The sequence below is a fragment of the Papio anubis genome, chromosome 8, assembly GCF_008728515.1.
Source record: "Papio anubis isolate 15944 chromosome 8, Panubis1.0, whole genome shotgun sequence".
Taxonomy (NCBI): domain Eukaryota; kingdom Metazoa; phylum Chordata; class Mammalia; order Primates; family Cercopithecidae; genus Papio; species Papio anubis.
In genome coordinates, this window is record NC_044983.1 from 137477891 (window position 1) to 137493114 (window position 15224).

Here is a 15224-nt window from a genome sequence, read left to right on the forward strand (position 1 = left end):
ACCATGCCTGGCTAATTTTTGTATTTTTAGCAGAGATGGGGTTTCTCCATGTTGGCCAGGCTGGTCTTGAACTCCTAACCTCAGATAATCTGCCCACCTCAGCCTCCCAAAGTACTGGGATTACAGGCGTGAGCCACTGCACCCGACCACGTGTGCGTGTGTTTTAACGCAGGTTTTACAGCGGCTCTCAGCAAGAGGGCTGGTCTGACCAGTGAGTCCTGCCCAGCACATGGGACCATCCACAGTCATTCTTTGGGAGCTGAGCCCTTGTCAGGCACTGTGCCAGGGCCCAAAGGTCAAAATGCTCATGTTTTCAAGGCTGTGCCTCACGGCACCCCTCAGAGGAAACCCCTGCCCTTGGCCCTCCCCGCCCTTCCATGGAGCACAGATGGCAGTGGATTCTGGGTTGTCCCCTAACAGTCACTGACCCACGGTCACTACTTGGCACCCACCTGTTTACTGCCCCTCTGTGCCATGGGAAGCAGCGCTCTGGACTTTTCTGCAATTTTCTGTTGGAAAAAGGACAAGAGAAGAAACACAGGAAGAGCAAAAAAGGTGGGGAAGAGAGAAGAAATGGTCAGCTGAGCGCAGGGTTCTAGACGATGGTGCAGCAAAATATGCCTGCCACTCCCAGAAGAGGCTGCCGGGGCCGGGGCTGAGCTCTGCCAGCGAGACGCTGGATGGCCTCTGTTCACGCATGGGAGCTCTCTGGGCCCCCGTTTCCTCACCTGTCAGAGTCGGGTGAGACCTGTTCTTCCTGCTTCCCCAGAGCTGCTGTGGGTCAGCTCTTGAGGGTAAATGTCCTCTAGGACACAAGCCCTGAGGCACAGTCTGGATCCTGGCTGCCTAGAAACTGTGTGCAAGGATGACCCCCTTCTCTGCCTTTGGGGATGGGTTTGTACCAGGCCCACAGGGACAAGACAGCCATGAGGGTGCTCTGGGAACCAAGGCCCAGCCTGCCTGGCCTGCAGGCCCCGCCGCCCCCTTCACCTCACCTTCTGCAGCACTCCGTAGCGCTGAATGGCATCCGAGAGCTGGGTGTTCAGCCGGTCCAGCTGAGGACGCTCGTGCTGCAGAAAGAGGGCACAGCTGGCACGACATGGGAGGTTTGACCCTGCCCCAGCGGCCCCACCACTCTCACCTCCTCCCGCACTGATGTCCCACCTTCCCACACTCAGAATGGGGCTCGCCATCAACTACATCCCCCTGGTGTCACCGCTGTCTCCACAGGCACACCCAGGGTCCCCAGGGACACCATCACCACAAAATCCAGCTCAGGGGTCAACACCACCTGCTGGAGCCAGGAGCTACTCAAGGCACATAAACCTGGCCCCGCACCACCTCCGCGAGAAGCACTGTGACTCCCCTTCCACAGCGCAGGGGACTGTGGCCCTGAGTCCCAAGTGGCTTGTCTGTGACTCTCCTTCCTCTTCCACAGCACAGGACACCGTGGCCCTGAGCCCGGGGCGGCTTGTCTGTGACTCCTTCCTCTTCCACCACAGCACAGGACACCACGGCCCTGAGTCCCGAGTGGCTTGTCTGTGACTCCCCTTCCATGGCGCCCAGGACACATGAAGCCCTGAGTCCCAGTGCTTGTCTGACTCCTTCCTCTTCCTGGCGCGCCCAGGACACGGCGGCCCTGAGTCAGTGGCTTGTCTGTGATCCTTCCCCTCTTCCACAGGCGCCCAGGACACGTGACCCTGGAGGAGTCCCGGTGGCTTGTCTGTAACTCCCTTCCACAGCTGGGACACCGTGGCCCTGAGTCCCGAGTTGTCTGTGACTCCTTCCTTCCACAGGCGCCCGGGACACGCTGACCCTGAGTCTCAGTGGCTTGTCTTGACTCATTCCTCTTCCATGGCCTTGGGACGCCCAGCATTTCAGAGTCCCAGTGGCTTGTCTGTAACTCCCCTTCCACAGCACAGGACACCGTGGCCCTGAGTCCCGAGTTGTCTGTGACTCCTTCCTCTTCCACAGCATAGGATACGGCGGCCCTGAGTCCCGAGTGGCTTGTCTGTGGTCACATAGGTGGTGGAGTCACTGCCAGAACCATCCCCCTCCCCAGCATCTCACCTGTACCTGGGCTCCCCGTGGCCTACAGGGTCCACCAACCCCAGTTCCTTCCTGCTGGGCCGTTTGCCACCACACCTCAGCGCCCACCAGGCACCTGCTCCAGAGCTGGAGCTGGAGAAACACTGAGCCAGGGTGGGGCTGGACAAGCAGCCCTGGGGTCAGCCCCATTGCTCTGGCTCACCGTGGGCGCCGCCCACCAGCAGGAGCACCAAGGAACCCACAGCTTTCTTCCAGCACCCACCCCATGGCTATCAGAAGATTGGAGAGAGCTAAGGCTCAGGCAGGCTGGTCTGGGGTAAACCTCTGATGACCAAGGGGCACTGGGAGCAGCCGATCACAGCCTTGACCTCTTCCCACGATCGAAGGTACCACATCTCATCAAAGCGTCCATGGCCCATAAAGTCAAAGATGTGGTAGGCACCGACTGCGCCCACCAAGCCGTGTGAAGGAGCCATTCACTTCACGAGGAAACGACCTGCGCGGACCACCCGAGCCTGCTCTCACCCCACAGAAACACCTCTCAGAATCGCAACCCTCCACCATGTGGGGCCTTTCTCAGCACCTCCCATAAGAGGGCCCAGTGTGTATTCTCGGATGAATGAGTAAATGAGAAAGTGACTCAGGCACACCTGAGTCAGAGAATGAAGAACAAAGCTACAGAGGAAGAGGTCAGACACAGGCGTCAGTGCTGGCCATGATGTTGCTGACATCACCACCCGAGGGCACAGGCCAGGGCAGCACCCAGTCCCCACAGAGTGGTCCCCGCAGGGCAGCCATGGCTATGAGGAGTGGCCCGTGCACAGAGACGCTCCAGGCCGCTCAGCTCAAAGCTCCCAGCGCTCCTGTCATCTGCCTTTAGGGAGACTCTGGCCACCCCATCACTGGACAGGGGGCTGCTGCCTCTGTCACACGCTTTTTTAGTGTAACTAACTTTTGAACTAGCTCTACTTTTTTAAGTACAAGTTTTATTACTGTATAATTGAGATCTGATAAAATTCACCTGCTTTTAAGTGTCAAGTTCAGTAACTCTTAGTTGTACAGCCATCCCCACAACCCAGTTTTAGAACTTCCCCATCACGCCAGAAAGGGCCCTGCGCCTGCCTGCAGGCACCCCAAAACCAACTCCTGCTCCCAACCCCGACAACCGCTCGTCCACTTTTGGTCTCCAGAGATTGCATTTTCTGGATGTTTCACACAAACAGAACCACACACTGTGTGTTTTCTTGCATGGGGGCATGCGGTCTTTGAGCCCCACCACATTGTGGCCTGCCTAACTCTCCGCTCCTTCTCACTGTTGACCACACCCAACGCAGCACTGTCCACGTCACGTGTATTTTCCACAGGGAAGGCGGCATGTGTTTCCCCTGCAGGACTGCTAATCCATGCTGCTGGCTCTGCAGCAGGTTGAACCTGCAACCCCAGCCCTCCTAAGGCAGTGAGAGCAGCTATGGGCAGCACCTACGGCAGGGGCAGGTTGGCGTCTCACTCACACTGTGCACATGAAGCAGGTACAGCCAGAAGCTCACACCGTATGCATGAAGCAGGCGCAGCCAGCGGCTCACACCGTGCACATGAAGCAGGTACAGCCAGCGGCTCACACGGTACGCATGAAGCAGGTACGGCCAGCGGCTCACACTGTACACATGAAGCAGGTGCAGCATGAAGCGGGTGCGGCCAGCGGCTCACACCGTACGCATGAAGTGGGTGCAGCATGAAGCAGGCATGGCCAGCAGCTCACACCGAACGCATGAAGCAGGTGCAGCATGAAGTAGGTGAGGCCAGTGGCTCATACCACGTGCATGAAGCAGGTATGGCCAGTGGCTCACACCGTATGTATGAAGCAGGTGCGGGTCAGCGGGCTTCAGCTTGCTCACTCCTGCCCCGTAAAATCTTAGGGTTCGGCAGCATTTAATCTTTTGTGACAAGTACCCTCCAATCTTCAGCGACTGGGCACTGACCTGGTGTGGTGGAGCGGAGGGTGTCGGGATGGTTAGAAGTGGGGACAGGGCCAGGAGTGGTGGCTCACGCCTGTAATCCCAGCACTTTGGGAGGCCAAGGTGGGCGGATCACTTGAGGCCAGGAATTCAAGACTAGCCTGAGCAACATGGTGAAACCCCACCTCTACTAAAAACACAAAAATTCGCTGGGCATGGTGACGGGCGCCTGTAATTTCAGGTACTCAGGAGGCTGAGGCATGAGAATCACTTGAACCTAGGGGGCAGAAGTTGCAGTGAGCCAAGATCATGCCACTGTACTACTCCAGCCTGGGAGACAGAACAAGACTCCGTCTCAAAAAAAAAAAAGAAGTGGGGACAGGGTGGAGATGAGGGAGGAAGCGGCCCTGGAGCAGCTGAGCCGGGACAGTGGTGATGGCTGTGGCAGTGGGTATGGTGATGGCCACTGCCACAGCCATATGTCTGGCCTGAGGCCCATGTGTCTGGTAAGGCACCAGGGGAGGTGAGGGGATAGGGAGGGTGTGCGTGAAGGTGGTCTTGGGTGGCGGATGCGGCAGAGGGGCAGGGGATGCAGGGCGGGGGAGAGGATGGTGAAACAAACAATGGCGGGCCATCAGCTTCCAGTAAGGCCTGGCCAGGAAGACCCAGGGTACTCTTGTCCCCACTACTGCATAAGCCAAGGAGAGCAAGAGTGCGGGCAGCCACACCAGCTCCCGGCACATGGTCAGCACACGGCTGCTACCTGAATGACTGAACACAGGTTCTGAGCCACGGAGCCACGTGAAGCTGGGTGCCAGGTCAGTCTGTGCCCATTCACACGTATCAGCCTCCCTGTATCCTGCCTCGTGCGACGTCCCCGCTCCCATCACAGGCACAAGGGTCCGTTCCTCTCCTCCCTCCCAGCCCAAGCCCCCAGGAACATACCGGGCAGGAGCTGCGCAGCAGCTCGGCCATCTGCTTCACGGTGGTGGCGCTGGCTGCGATGGTCTTGTTGGTCTCCTGCTGTGCTGTCTGCCTGGGGGCCGAGAAGGAGCCAGGAGCGAAGGCAGGGGAGGAAGGCAGCAGAGAGCAAGGGCCCAGAAGGGCGCAGCGAGCAGGGATGCACGGGCAGAATGGGGGAGACAGAGACGGACGGACGGACAGGTGGAGAGAGGAACGAGAGACACACAGAGACAGAGAAAACAGCAGAGAGGAAAACAAGTAGGGAAAGGGTAGCAAACAGAAAGAAGCAAAGGCTCAGAGAAAGAGAGAAGGGAACAGAGACAAGAGCAGCAGTGACTCCCACAGAGAAAGAGGAGGGGGCCCAAGAGCCAGGACAGGGAGGGACAGGCAGACACACAGCACGAGACGGGGCAGATGGGCAGATACCCAGCAAGAGATGGGGGAGATGGGCAGACACCCAGCAAGAGAGAGGGGAGACGGGCAGACACACAGCAAGAGGCCAGCGGGGAGGGGAGGCGGGCAGAAAGGCAGGCAGAGAGAGATGGCGCAGGTAAGCTCTGGCTGGGGTGGGTGGCAGCCGGGCCCCACCAATCAGCCACTGTGAGGACCACCTTCCTCCCCGGCTGCAACCACCCCCAAATACCCCACAGACAGGAGGCCCAGCCACGAGCCCTCCCTGCAGAAAGGCCCCTCTCGCAGTCAGCTCTCCTCGGAAAGCCAGCAGGAGAATCAAGGCAACAGCGCCATGGCCCAGGGAGGCCAGCGATCCTCACCCCCTGCACACTTCTGAGGGGCCCCGGGTGAGACGGTTCTCACACCTAGGCCCAGTGAGACACAAGGAGGCCAAGACAGTCCCAGGTTACAGTTCCAAGCATGACCTCGAAAGCATCTGGGAAGACCAGCCCATCTCCCACTAGGGGTTCATCACCCCCATCCCTGGAGAGAGAAGCACCAAGGCAACCGTACCCCAGCCTGGCCGCAGGCACACACAGTAAGTGCAGGGAGGACCCTGGCCTGGTGGACACTGGGGAGCCACAGTGACCCTTTCAAGTACAGCCCACATGGCCCCTGCAGGCCCCTCAGGCACCACCTACGGCCTGGACCAAGCAGGCCTCGGGGCCGACACGTGGGAGCAAGCCTGGCACCACTGCCCCAGACCAAGCCTACAGGAGCAGGGCCCATCTCCTGATATCCACCCTGGGTGGGCAGAGCCTGTGGCACACAGAGGAGTAAGAGTGCCCCCCAGAACAGGCACCCAGCAGGCTAGAGAGGGTGTGGGCAAAGGAGGGCAAGGAGCCATAAAGTTACCGCAGACTGGGGGGAACCGCAGGGACAGGAGCTTTCTTCCCCGGGGCCTTGGTCAGCGCTGCCTCCTGCAGCTGGCCTCTCAGACTCTGAAGAGCCTCCAGTGCCTCTAGCTCGCAAACATGCCTCTTCGGCCAACCACTGGCTTAACACTGTGAGAAGGATGCGGAAGCAGTGTGCCCCTCACCCCCGCTCCCACCAGTCCTCTCCACCCTGGGTTGCCACGCAGCCTCCTGTCCCTCTCCCTGGGCTGCCACTCTGCCTCCTGTCCCCGGCCCACTCACCACTGCATCCCATCACATTTTGTACACAGCAGGCTCGAGCGATCCTGCTAAAGACACTTCAGATCTTGCCAGTCCAAACTCCTCAGGAGCTCACTGGGCGTGGTTCCATCTCATTCGTCAAAGCCGGTCCCTCCCGACTTCAGCCGATTGATCGGTTTTCCATTGCCGCTTCGGACTCCAGAACTTCACCTCGACGCGACCTGACCTTTACCGCCGCTTCCAGACTCCAGGGGAACCACTTTACCTCCGATTTCACTGACCGCCATTTCTCCTTGTAATCTGACTTTCACCTCCCTATCGGCCAGCCTTCTCCCTAGACTCTCCGACTTCACCTCCCCACGCCACCCCTGGGCTCTAGGCCCACATGGGCAGCCTCCTGCACCTCCGACTTCACCTCCCCACACCGCCCCGGGTTAACTTCACTCCTGGCCCACAGGTCTCTGCTGCTCCTGAATGAGCCGGACAAAACCCTGCCTTAACGCTTTCCTAGGCCAGATGCAGACAAGCAAGCCCTGGTTCCTGACCCAGGAGCAGCTGTCTGGTCACGCTGCCGCCATGGGCAACAGCCCCAGCACCAACACCTGCCCAGGTAACTCCCCTGGGAGGGCCAGGCAGGTCACGGCCCACACTGTTCTCTGCTCTGAGCTGACCTCTCCACTCCTCTAGACTCCCATGTGTCAGGGGCTCTCACTCACGCCCCCGCTGAACCATCCTCGTGGAGCCATTAGTGCTGGAATGAAGGCAGCCCGTTTCCTGTATGCAGTGGGTCAGGCTCTTCTCTTTCCAGGCAGGATCTCGTCTCATTTGCGCCTCCCTCACAAACTGTTAGCACCATGCAGGATCAAAGCGAACAAGGCCTCCTTACCCAACCTGGCAACCCCCCAGGCATCAGATCCCCCTGCCAAGTCCATCGTGGGAACAGGAGGTTGCCAGCCAGAAAACCCAAGACGTGATGAAGGGAGTGGGGAACGAGAGCCACCAATCAAGGAAGAGCAGCCAGGCGGAAGGGCACTGCAGAGGGGCCACCTTCCACGATGCTCGTCCCAGTAAAAGGCCCGGAGGAGACCTCTACTTACAGCCATGGTACCAGGTAGTACCTCCTACCTCAAACAAGCAGAAAACACATTTAAACAAACACACACACAAAACTAAGGGATGCAGCTAAAACAGTACTTACAAGGAAATTATTGCTTTAAATTCTTATATTAGAAAAGAGAAAACAACAAAATCAATGTCTAGAAAGTCCACCTAAAGAAGCCAGTAAATTAAACACAAAGGAAGTATAAAGGTTAAGATCAACAATTAATAAAATAGCAAACAGACCAATAATAGAAACAATAAAATTTTAAAAGCATTCAAAACATTACACAACTCTGCCTAGACAGGTCAAGAGGAAGAAAAACCACACTAGCAAAATACCAAGGTCAAGAACGAAAGACTGAACCTGACTGCAGATCCAGCATTAAAAGAACGCTAAGGAAATACAAAATCCTATCAGGCCCATAAATTTGACAACTAAGATGAAATAGAAAAATTCCTTAAAAGACATGAATTATATCAAAACTGACTCAAAAAGAAATAGAAAACCTAAATAGCTCTATAAGTATGGCAAGAATTCAATTTGTGCTTAAAAACATTGCTGCAAATACACAGGCGCAACAGGCTTCAAGATCAGTATCACGCAATCCCCTAGAAAACAGACAGGAGACACACATTGCACGAGGCTCGCACTACTCTGACAACAAAACCCAAACAGATCATCTAAAGGAAGGAAGCCCACATATCACTCACAAACCCAGCAGCAAAAATCTTCAATACAATTTTAGAAAAATGAATTCAACTATATATGAAAGAGATAGTACACCATGACCAAGAGGCACTTACCCAGGGGATACAAGGTTGGTTCAATATTCAAACATCAGTGAGTGTAATTCTCGTATCAACAGAGCAAATTTAACAAGGAGAAAAACATCTTAATAAATTCTGCAGAAAAAGCATGTGACAAAATTCAACACTCATTCTAGACTAAAACTTCCTTGAGTTTAGTTCCTAGTTTCCTTAACTAGAAAAAAGAAGGGGACTCCCTCAACCTGATACAGAGAGTCTGTTAAATAAAAAACAAAACAAACATCTAGGATACTTACAGCAAAAGATGGAATGCTTCCCCGTAAGATGGGGAACGAGGCAGGTATGTGTGCTTTCACTACTTTTACTCCTCATATTATAAGTTTACCTAGGAATAAGGGGGAAAGACCTAAGAAGCATAAAGATTGAAAATGAAGAGTAAACCTGTCTTCAGTCACAGAGACGTGTACATCTATATAGAAAATCCCGGCTATGCGCAGTGGCTCACACCTGTAATCCCAGCACTTCAGGAGGCTGAGGTGGGTGGATCATGAGGGCAGGAGATCGAGACCATCCTGGCTAACACGGTGAAACCCCGTCTCTACTAAAAATACAAAAAAAAAAAAAAAATTAGCCGGGCATGATGGCGGCGCCTGTAGTCCCAGTTACTTGGGAGGCTGAGGCAGGAGAATGGCATGAACCCAGGAGAAGGAGCTTGCAGTGAGCCGAGATCGCACCACTGCACTCCAGCCTGGGCGACAGAGCGAGACTCCATCTCAAAAAAAAAAAAGAAAAGAAAATCCCAAGGAATCTACAAAGCAGCTCCAGAAGCTAATCAGCGAGTGAATCTACGCAGGTCACAGGATACAAGGAAGTACACAGAAGTCACATATTTCTATGGAGTTGCAGCCAACAAGAGGAGAAGAACACAAACAAGAGAAAGGCCGGCCTGGCCGCGTCCGTGGGCTGGACGACGACGTTGTTATGGAAGTCCAGCCTGGCCGTGCCTGTGGGTTGGGCGATGATATTGTTTTGAAAGGCCGGCCTTACCGTGTCCGTGGGTTGGACGACAATACTGCTATGAAAGGCCAGCCTGGCCATGTCCATGGGCTGGATGACAATGTTGTTATGAAAGGCCGGCCTGGACGTGTCTGTGGGCTGGACGATAGTATTGTTATGAAAGGCCGGCCTGGACGTGTCCATGGGCTGGATGACAATACTCTTATGAAAGGCCGGCCTGGCTGTGTCCATGGGCCGGATGACAATATTGTTAAGATACCAGTTCTTTAATTTACCCACAGATTCAAGGTAATCCCAAAAAATTGCAGAAAGCTTTTTTTAAAAGAAATAATAATTGACAAGCTGATTCTAAAATGTATATGGAGTTAGAAAGGGGCATGAGAGGAGGAGCAGCACAGGGGGCAGCACCGGGGCGGGCAGCTGAACGCCGTGGCATGGGGTGGGCGAGGGGAGGGACAGCTCATGGCCACCTCCTGGGTCTCCAGAGTGGACAGTGAGTCATCAGGGACTCTCTGGAACTTCTGCCTCTCGCCGAAGTATGAGAGGCATCCTAAGGCACTTTCAGACAGACTCCTGCTGGCACGAGGAGGTCTCGTGGGGGGCAATGGGGCAGCAAGGCTGAGTGTGAGTCCCACCGGAGGGGGCTCCTCCGGGAAATGGCGACTCCAATCTGAGGCTGGACACTGCTCCAAAGGCCGAGGTGCCTCAGCAAGGGCAACAGAGCAACGCAGGACCAGCAGGGCACTTGGCCCAAGGACACGGGAGCTCACACTGTCAGAGCCAGGGAGTCGCCATCCTCACTAGAGAATGGACTGATGATGTCAGCACTCCCCCTCGCCATCACCGGGCAGTTGCCACAACAGCAAATAGAGGGCACCTCCCGCTTGTGTCTCACTTCCCCATCCATCCTCACAGCCACCGAGGGAGGGGTCCCACTCCGTCACCGCGGCACGCATGGCTTGGGGAATAGCAGTGGATCGAGTGCAGGGACAGGGATGAGACTGCACCTGTCTTACGACCCCAACACCACAGTGAGGCCCATGCCAGTGAACCTGTGACCCTCACCTGCCCTGGACTGCTTCAGCCAGGAGCCAAGTGAGGCAGAGAAAGCTGGAAACGCTAGCTGTATGTTGAGAGAGAGGACCCATCACTCCACGTTCAATGTGGAGTACAGATGCAATGCCCGGAACCATAACACCCATTTGTCACCTCAAGAGAAGCTGGCCTGAGGTTGAATCTGATGCATCAGCAGAGCCAAAAGAAACCAAGTGAACTAGAGCCTTCATCAAACTGCACCTGAAGCCCCGTGACCGCTTTACAAAACCCACGTATCCCCACAAAGCCAGCTCTGCACGGTTCTGCTGAGAGGCGAGGCAGGCGGCTACAGGGTGCAGGAAACCTGACCCAAGCATGCCCCTCCCAGCACTCCGGTGCGAGGCCTGCACAGCTGCCAGCTCGGCGGCTCCTGCATCACCAGCCAGGTGGTGCCGTTGCTGCCAGCAGTCAGGTGACTGAGGAATCTGCGAGGCCTGCCTGGGGGGTGTGTCACCTGAGGCCCATTTGCCCTAGCGCCCTGCCCTAGTCTGCCGGGGCCAGAACTGACCTGAGCACAGAGGCTCTCCCATTTGCTTGTCATTATTTACGATGTCATTTAGAAGCATCTCATGTCCTGCCTATCTCATACCTGCTCGTTTACTCCCATGACCACCCGTGTTTTACAGACGAGGACACAAGGCCCTGAGTCACAGCACCTACAGGCCAGAGCTGGTGAGCTGGAGTGGGCAGAGGTAGGGTCAGGACCAGCCCAGGTTCCCTGATAGCGGGCCCTGAGCTCTCCCAGCTGCCATGCCAGCTCCCAGATGACACACTTGCCCTGGAAGGCACCCTGCCACCTGCTCCAGACCCAAGTGGTTAATCCGCGCTCCTGCCCCTCTGCCCGTGTTCCTAGTGACTGCAGTGCCCCTGCTGGTCCCTTGGCTGAGGGGGCTCGTGGGAAGAGCCTGTGGTTGGGCTGCTTTGATTTCCCAGTTCCTGCCCTCTCCCAGTAGGTGGACTGCCCCATCCTAGACCTGGCAACGCCCCAGAAGTGACTCCAATGTGGACCACGGCTCAGCTTCATGAGCAGGTGACGCCCAAGTCAACACAATGCAGTGGTGTTGATGCACAGACCCAGGGACCGCCCACGGTGGAGGAGGTGACCACCAGGGCAAGCGGGCCAGCAAGACCTGGCATGAAAGCGCCTGGAAGTGAGGCGGGCAGAGCGGGCAGAAGTCTGAGGCCATGTGGCTGGAGCAGGTGGTGTGGCCATGAGACAGGTCTACAGTCGTGAGGGTCATGCTGGGCAGACCTGAAAGGCCACAGCCCAGACTCTGGGTTTTACTTTACTGGGAGGCAGGCCACTGGAGCCTCCTGAGCAGGAACCGATGTGATCAGATCCACACTTTTAAAGATCACTTTGAGCTCTACATATAGAATCCACTGTCAGGGGCAAGACCAGGGGTGGGGAGGCCAAGAGGAGAAAGTGCAGGAGCCCAGAGGCCAAGGCTGGGCCTGGACCAGGAGGTGGAGAGGAAGGTGAGAAGCACATGGACACGGGACAGTTCAAGAGGAGTGGACAGGCCAGCCCATGACCAGTGAGGGCAGGGGTAGGGTGGGGTCCTGGAGGTCCCTTCCTTGGCCTGGGACTGACAGGGAGACTCCAGGTCAGTCCAGAAGGACCCTAAGTTAGCAGGCGAGAAGGTGGCAGGGCTGGAGGGACACCTAGGGTTCCAACGCTCCACTGAGGAGGGATTCTGAGCTGTGGGATATGCAATACCACCAAGGGAGGGGAGGAGATCAGAGAGGAAAAGAGGCTGGAGCAGATGGATGAAGAACCAGCACCAATGAAGGCCAGGGCCCCAGAGGGCATGAGACAGATGAGGAACCAGCACCAGTGAAGGCGAGGACCCCGGAGAGCATGAGACAGATGAGGAACCTGCAGCAGCGAACGCCAGGGCCCAGGAGAGCATGAGATGGATGAGGAACCAGCACCAGTGAAGGCCAGGGCACCGGAGAGCATGAGACAGATAAGGAACCTGCAGCAGCAAAGGCCAGGGCCCCGGAGAGCATGAGACGGATGAGGAACCTGCAGCAGCAAAGGCCAGGGCCCCGGAGAGCATGAGATGGATGAGGAACCTGCAGCAGCAAAGGCCAGGGCCCCGGAGAGCATGAGACGGATGAGGAACCTGCCAGGGCCCCGGAGAGCATGAGACGGATGAGGAAACAGCACCAGTGACAGCCCTGGAGAGCATGGGCTGCACAGGAGGAGAAAAATTCTAGAAGGAATCAACTCAATAGTAAAAACAAAAATACCCAATCAGGACATAGGCAAAGGATCTGAAAAGACATTTATTCCAAGAAGATATGCAAATCAAAAGATGCTTGAAGCTATCAATTATCAGGAAAATGCAAATGAGATCACCACAAGACCCCACTTCGCACCCACGAGGATAGCCACATCCAAAAGACATATAACAACAAGTGCTGGCAGTGAGGTGGGGAGATGGGAACCCTCCAGCACTGCTGGTGGGGGTGTAAAATGGGGCAGCTGTTTTGGAAAGTCCGGCAGTTCCTCAAAGGGTCAGACAAAGAGCCACCGTATAACCCAGCAAGTCCAGTCCTGGGGATCTATCCAAGATAGGTGAAAACCTACACCCACGCAAACACCTACACACCTACATTCACCACAGCTTTATTCATCGTGGTCAAAATGACGTCACCCAAATGCCCACCAGCTGGTGAATGGGTCTGTCCTTCCAGTGGGACAGACGGGTGCAGTTCTGCACCAGCTGGTGAATGGGTCTGTCCTCACAGTGGGACAGACGGGTGCAGTTCTGCACAAGCTGGTGAATGGGTCTGTCCTCACAGTGGGACAGAGAGGGGGCAGTTCTGTACCAGCTGGCAAATGGGTCCATCCTTACAGCAGGAGAGGAGCACGGTTCTGTACCAGCTGGCGAATGGGTGCGTTCTCAGTGGGACTGAGGGGCACAGTTCTGCACAGGCTGGTGAACGGGTCCATCCTTACAGAGGGACAGAGGGGTGCAATTCTTCACCAGCTGGCAAATGGGTCTGTCTTTACATATGGAGGGCACTGTGAGCCCTCTCTGGCCCCCTCACAGAGCCCTCCATTGGGCACTGCAGGAGGTCAGCTCTTCACACCCTGCTGGCCACCCCTCTGCCACAGGGACTTGCCTTCAATCCAGTGGGATGGGATGAACTACATACATGGATCATGGCCCTGCCCTGCTTAAGCTCTCACTGCAGGAGGCGGGCTGTTAGGACTAAGCCCCTGAAAGAGCTGCCAAGCACGAGCCTGCGGTGCTGAATGAACGTCCAAGGCTCCTTGAGCCCTTCTGGTGCTGATTCTGACATAAAAATCCCGGGCCGGGAAGAAGAGCACACCTCACATGGAGCAGTAGCCCAGCTCACCCAGACCTGGCTCCCTATCGCTGACAAGCTAGCAGCGGCCAGACCCTCAGCAGCCACCTCTAATGCACCCCCACTAGGGCCACTCAACCTACACCTTCACTACAACCAGGGAGGTGAGAGGGAGTATCACTGCCCCAGGCATCAGAGAACACGCTGCGGCCCCAGGCAGACTGGGGCTTAACCCCACGCGGCCCTGGCAGGCAGATCAGAGAACACGCCGCCCCAGGCAGACAGGAGAACACTGCACCCCAGGCAAGAGGTCATCAGAGAACACGCGTGCCCCAGGCAGATCAGCGAACCCCCACGTGCCCCAGGCAGATCAGAGAACACGTGTGCCCCAGGCAGATCAGAGAACACGCATGCCCCAGGCAGATCAGCGAACCCCTGCATGCCCCAGGCAGATCAGAGAACACGCGTGCCCCAGGCAGATCAGAGAACACGCGTGCCCCAGGCAGATCAGAGAACACGGCCCACAGGAACAAGTCCAAAAGCTCCAAGGGGAGCGGGTCCTCTGTGCCACTGTGGAAAGTAAAAAATGTCCCCTTCAAAGTTTCCCTTCTTACTAAAGAATAAATCGTGTTAGGTGCCACACAAAACCAACTTCCTTCCGCTTCCTCCTTGCTTTTATACTAATAACTCTTTGCCAAGTCCTATTCTATGTAGCTGTTAGATATAAGGGAATAAGTACATCCTATGTCCTTGTACTTTAACCAAGATACTTGTTCTAAACATGCTCAAACACGTCCCGGCTCACAGCCTACACGCCGTCCTTATTTGGAAATGTGACTACTTTTCTAAGTTCTTTCACAAGCAACTTCCTCTTTTCCTTTTGTTCTCCTTTGCCTTTACCTATTCAGGAAAGTTTTAAGCTGTTAGCCAATCAGGTCTAAAGGACCCAATGCATAAGGGATAAATATTCTTGCCTTTCTTTGTTCAACTGTGCTCTCGTGGCAGGACTGCTAACAGGCAGTACTCCTTCTACAGAAAGTAAAATTGCCTTGCTGAGAAAATTCTTTGTCTGAACACTAGTTCTTCTTTTCGGCACCAAGGAACGAGTATTTCTGACAGCCACACACCATGGGGTGAGCCAGCCCACACACCATCTCCACATGGTGACGGCCCCCAGGGTGGAAGGGAATAGAGCCCAGACAGGAGTGTGTGAGCCGAGCTGCCACTGAGCCCCGCCCACGGGATTGCAATGTGGCCACTGGACTCCAGTGTGGGGGTCTGTGACAGGGAGGCCTGGGGTGGGGTCTGCACGCAGGTGACAGAAATGACCTGGCCACATCAGCCTTGCATGGGATGAGGGAAATGGGCCCCACCTGGCGAGGTTTTT

General features: G+C 55.8%; 1 protein-coding gene across 14 annotated transcripts in view; it reads right to left on the reverse strand.

The window, feature by feature from the left end:
• TSNARE1 (t-SNARE domain containing 1) overlaps positions 1-15224 on the reverse strand; it is a 135438-nt gene that overhangs the window by 41765 nt on the left and 78449 nt on the right. For all 14 annotated transcript variants that reach the window (XR_004185963.1, XR_004185964.1, XM_031669788.1 and 11 more), the window contains 3 exons: positions 4950-5040; positions 996-1070; positions 453-509 (listed from right to left, as the gene is read on the reverse strand). Coding sequence is in view for 12 of the 14 variants with exons in the window: in XM_031669788.1 (XP_031525648.1) it covers positions 453-509; positions 996-1070; positions 4950-5040 (223 nt within the window). In the remaining 2 variants the exon portion in view is untranslated. The remainder of the gene's footprint in view (positions 1-452; positions 510-995; positions 1071-4949; positions 5041-15224) is intronic.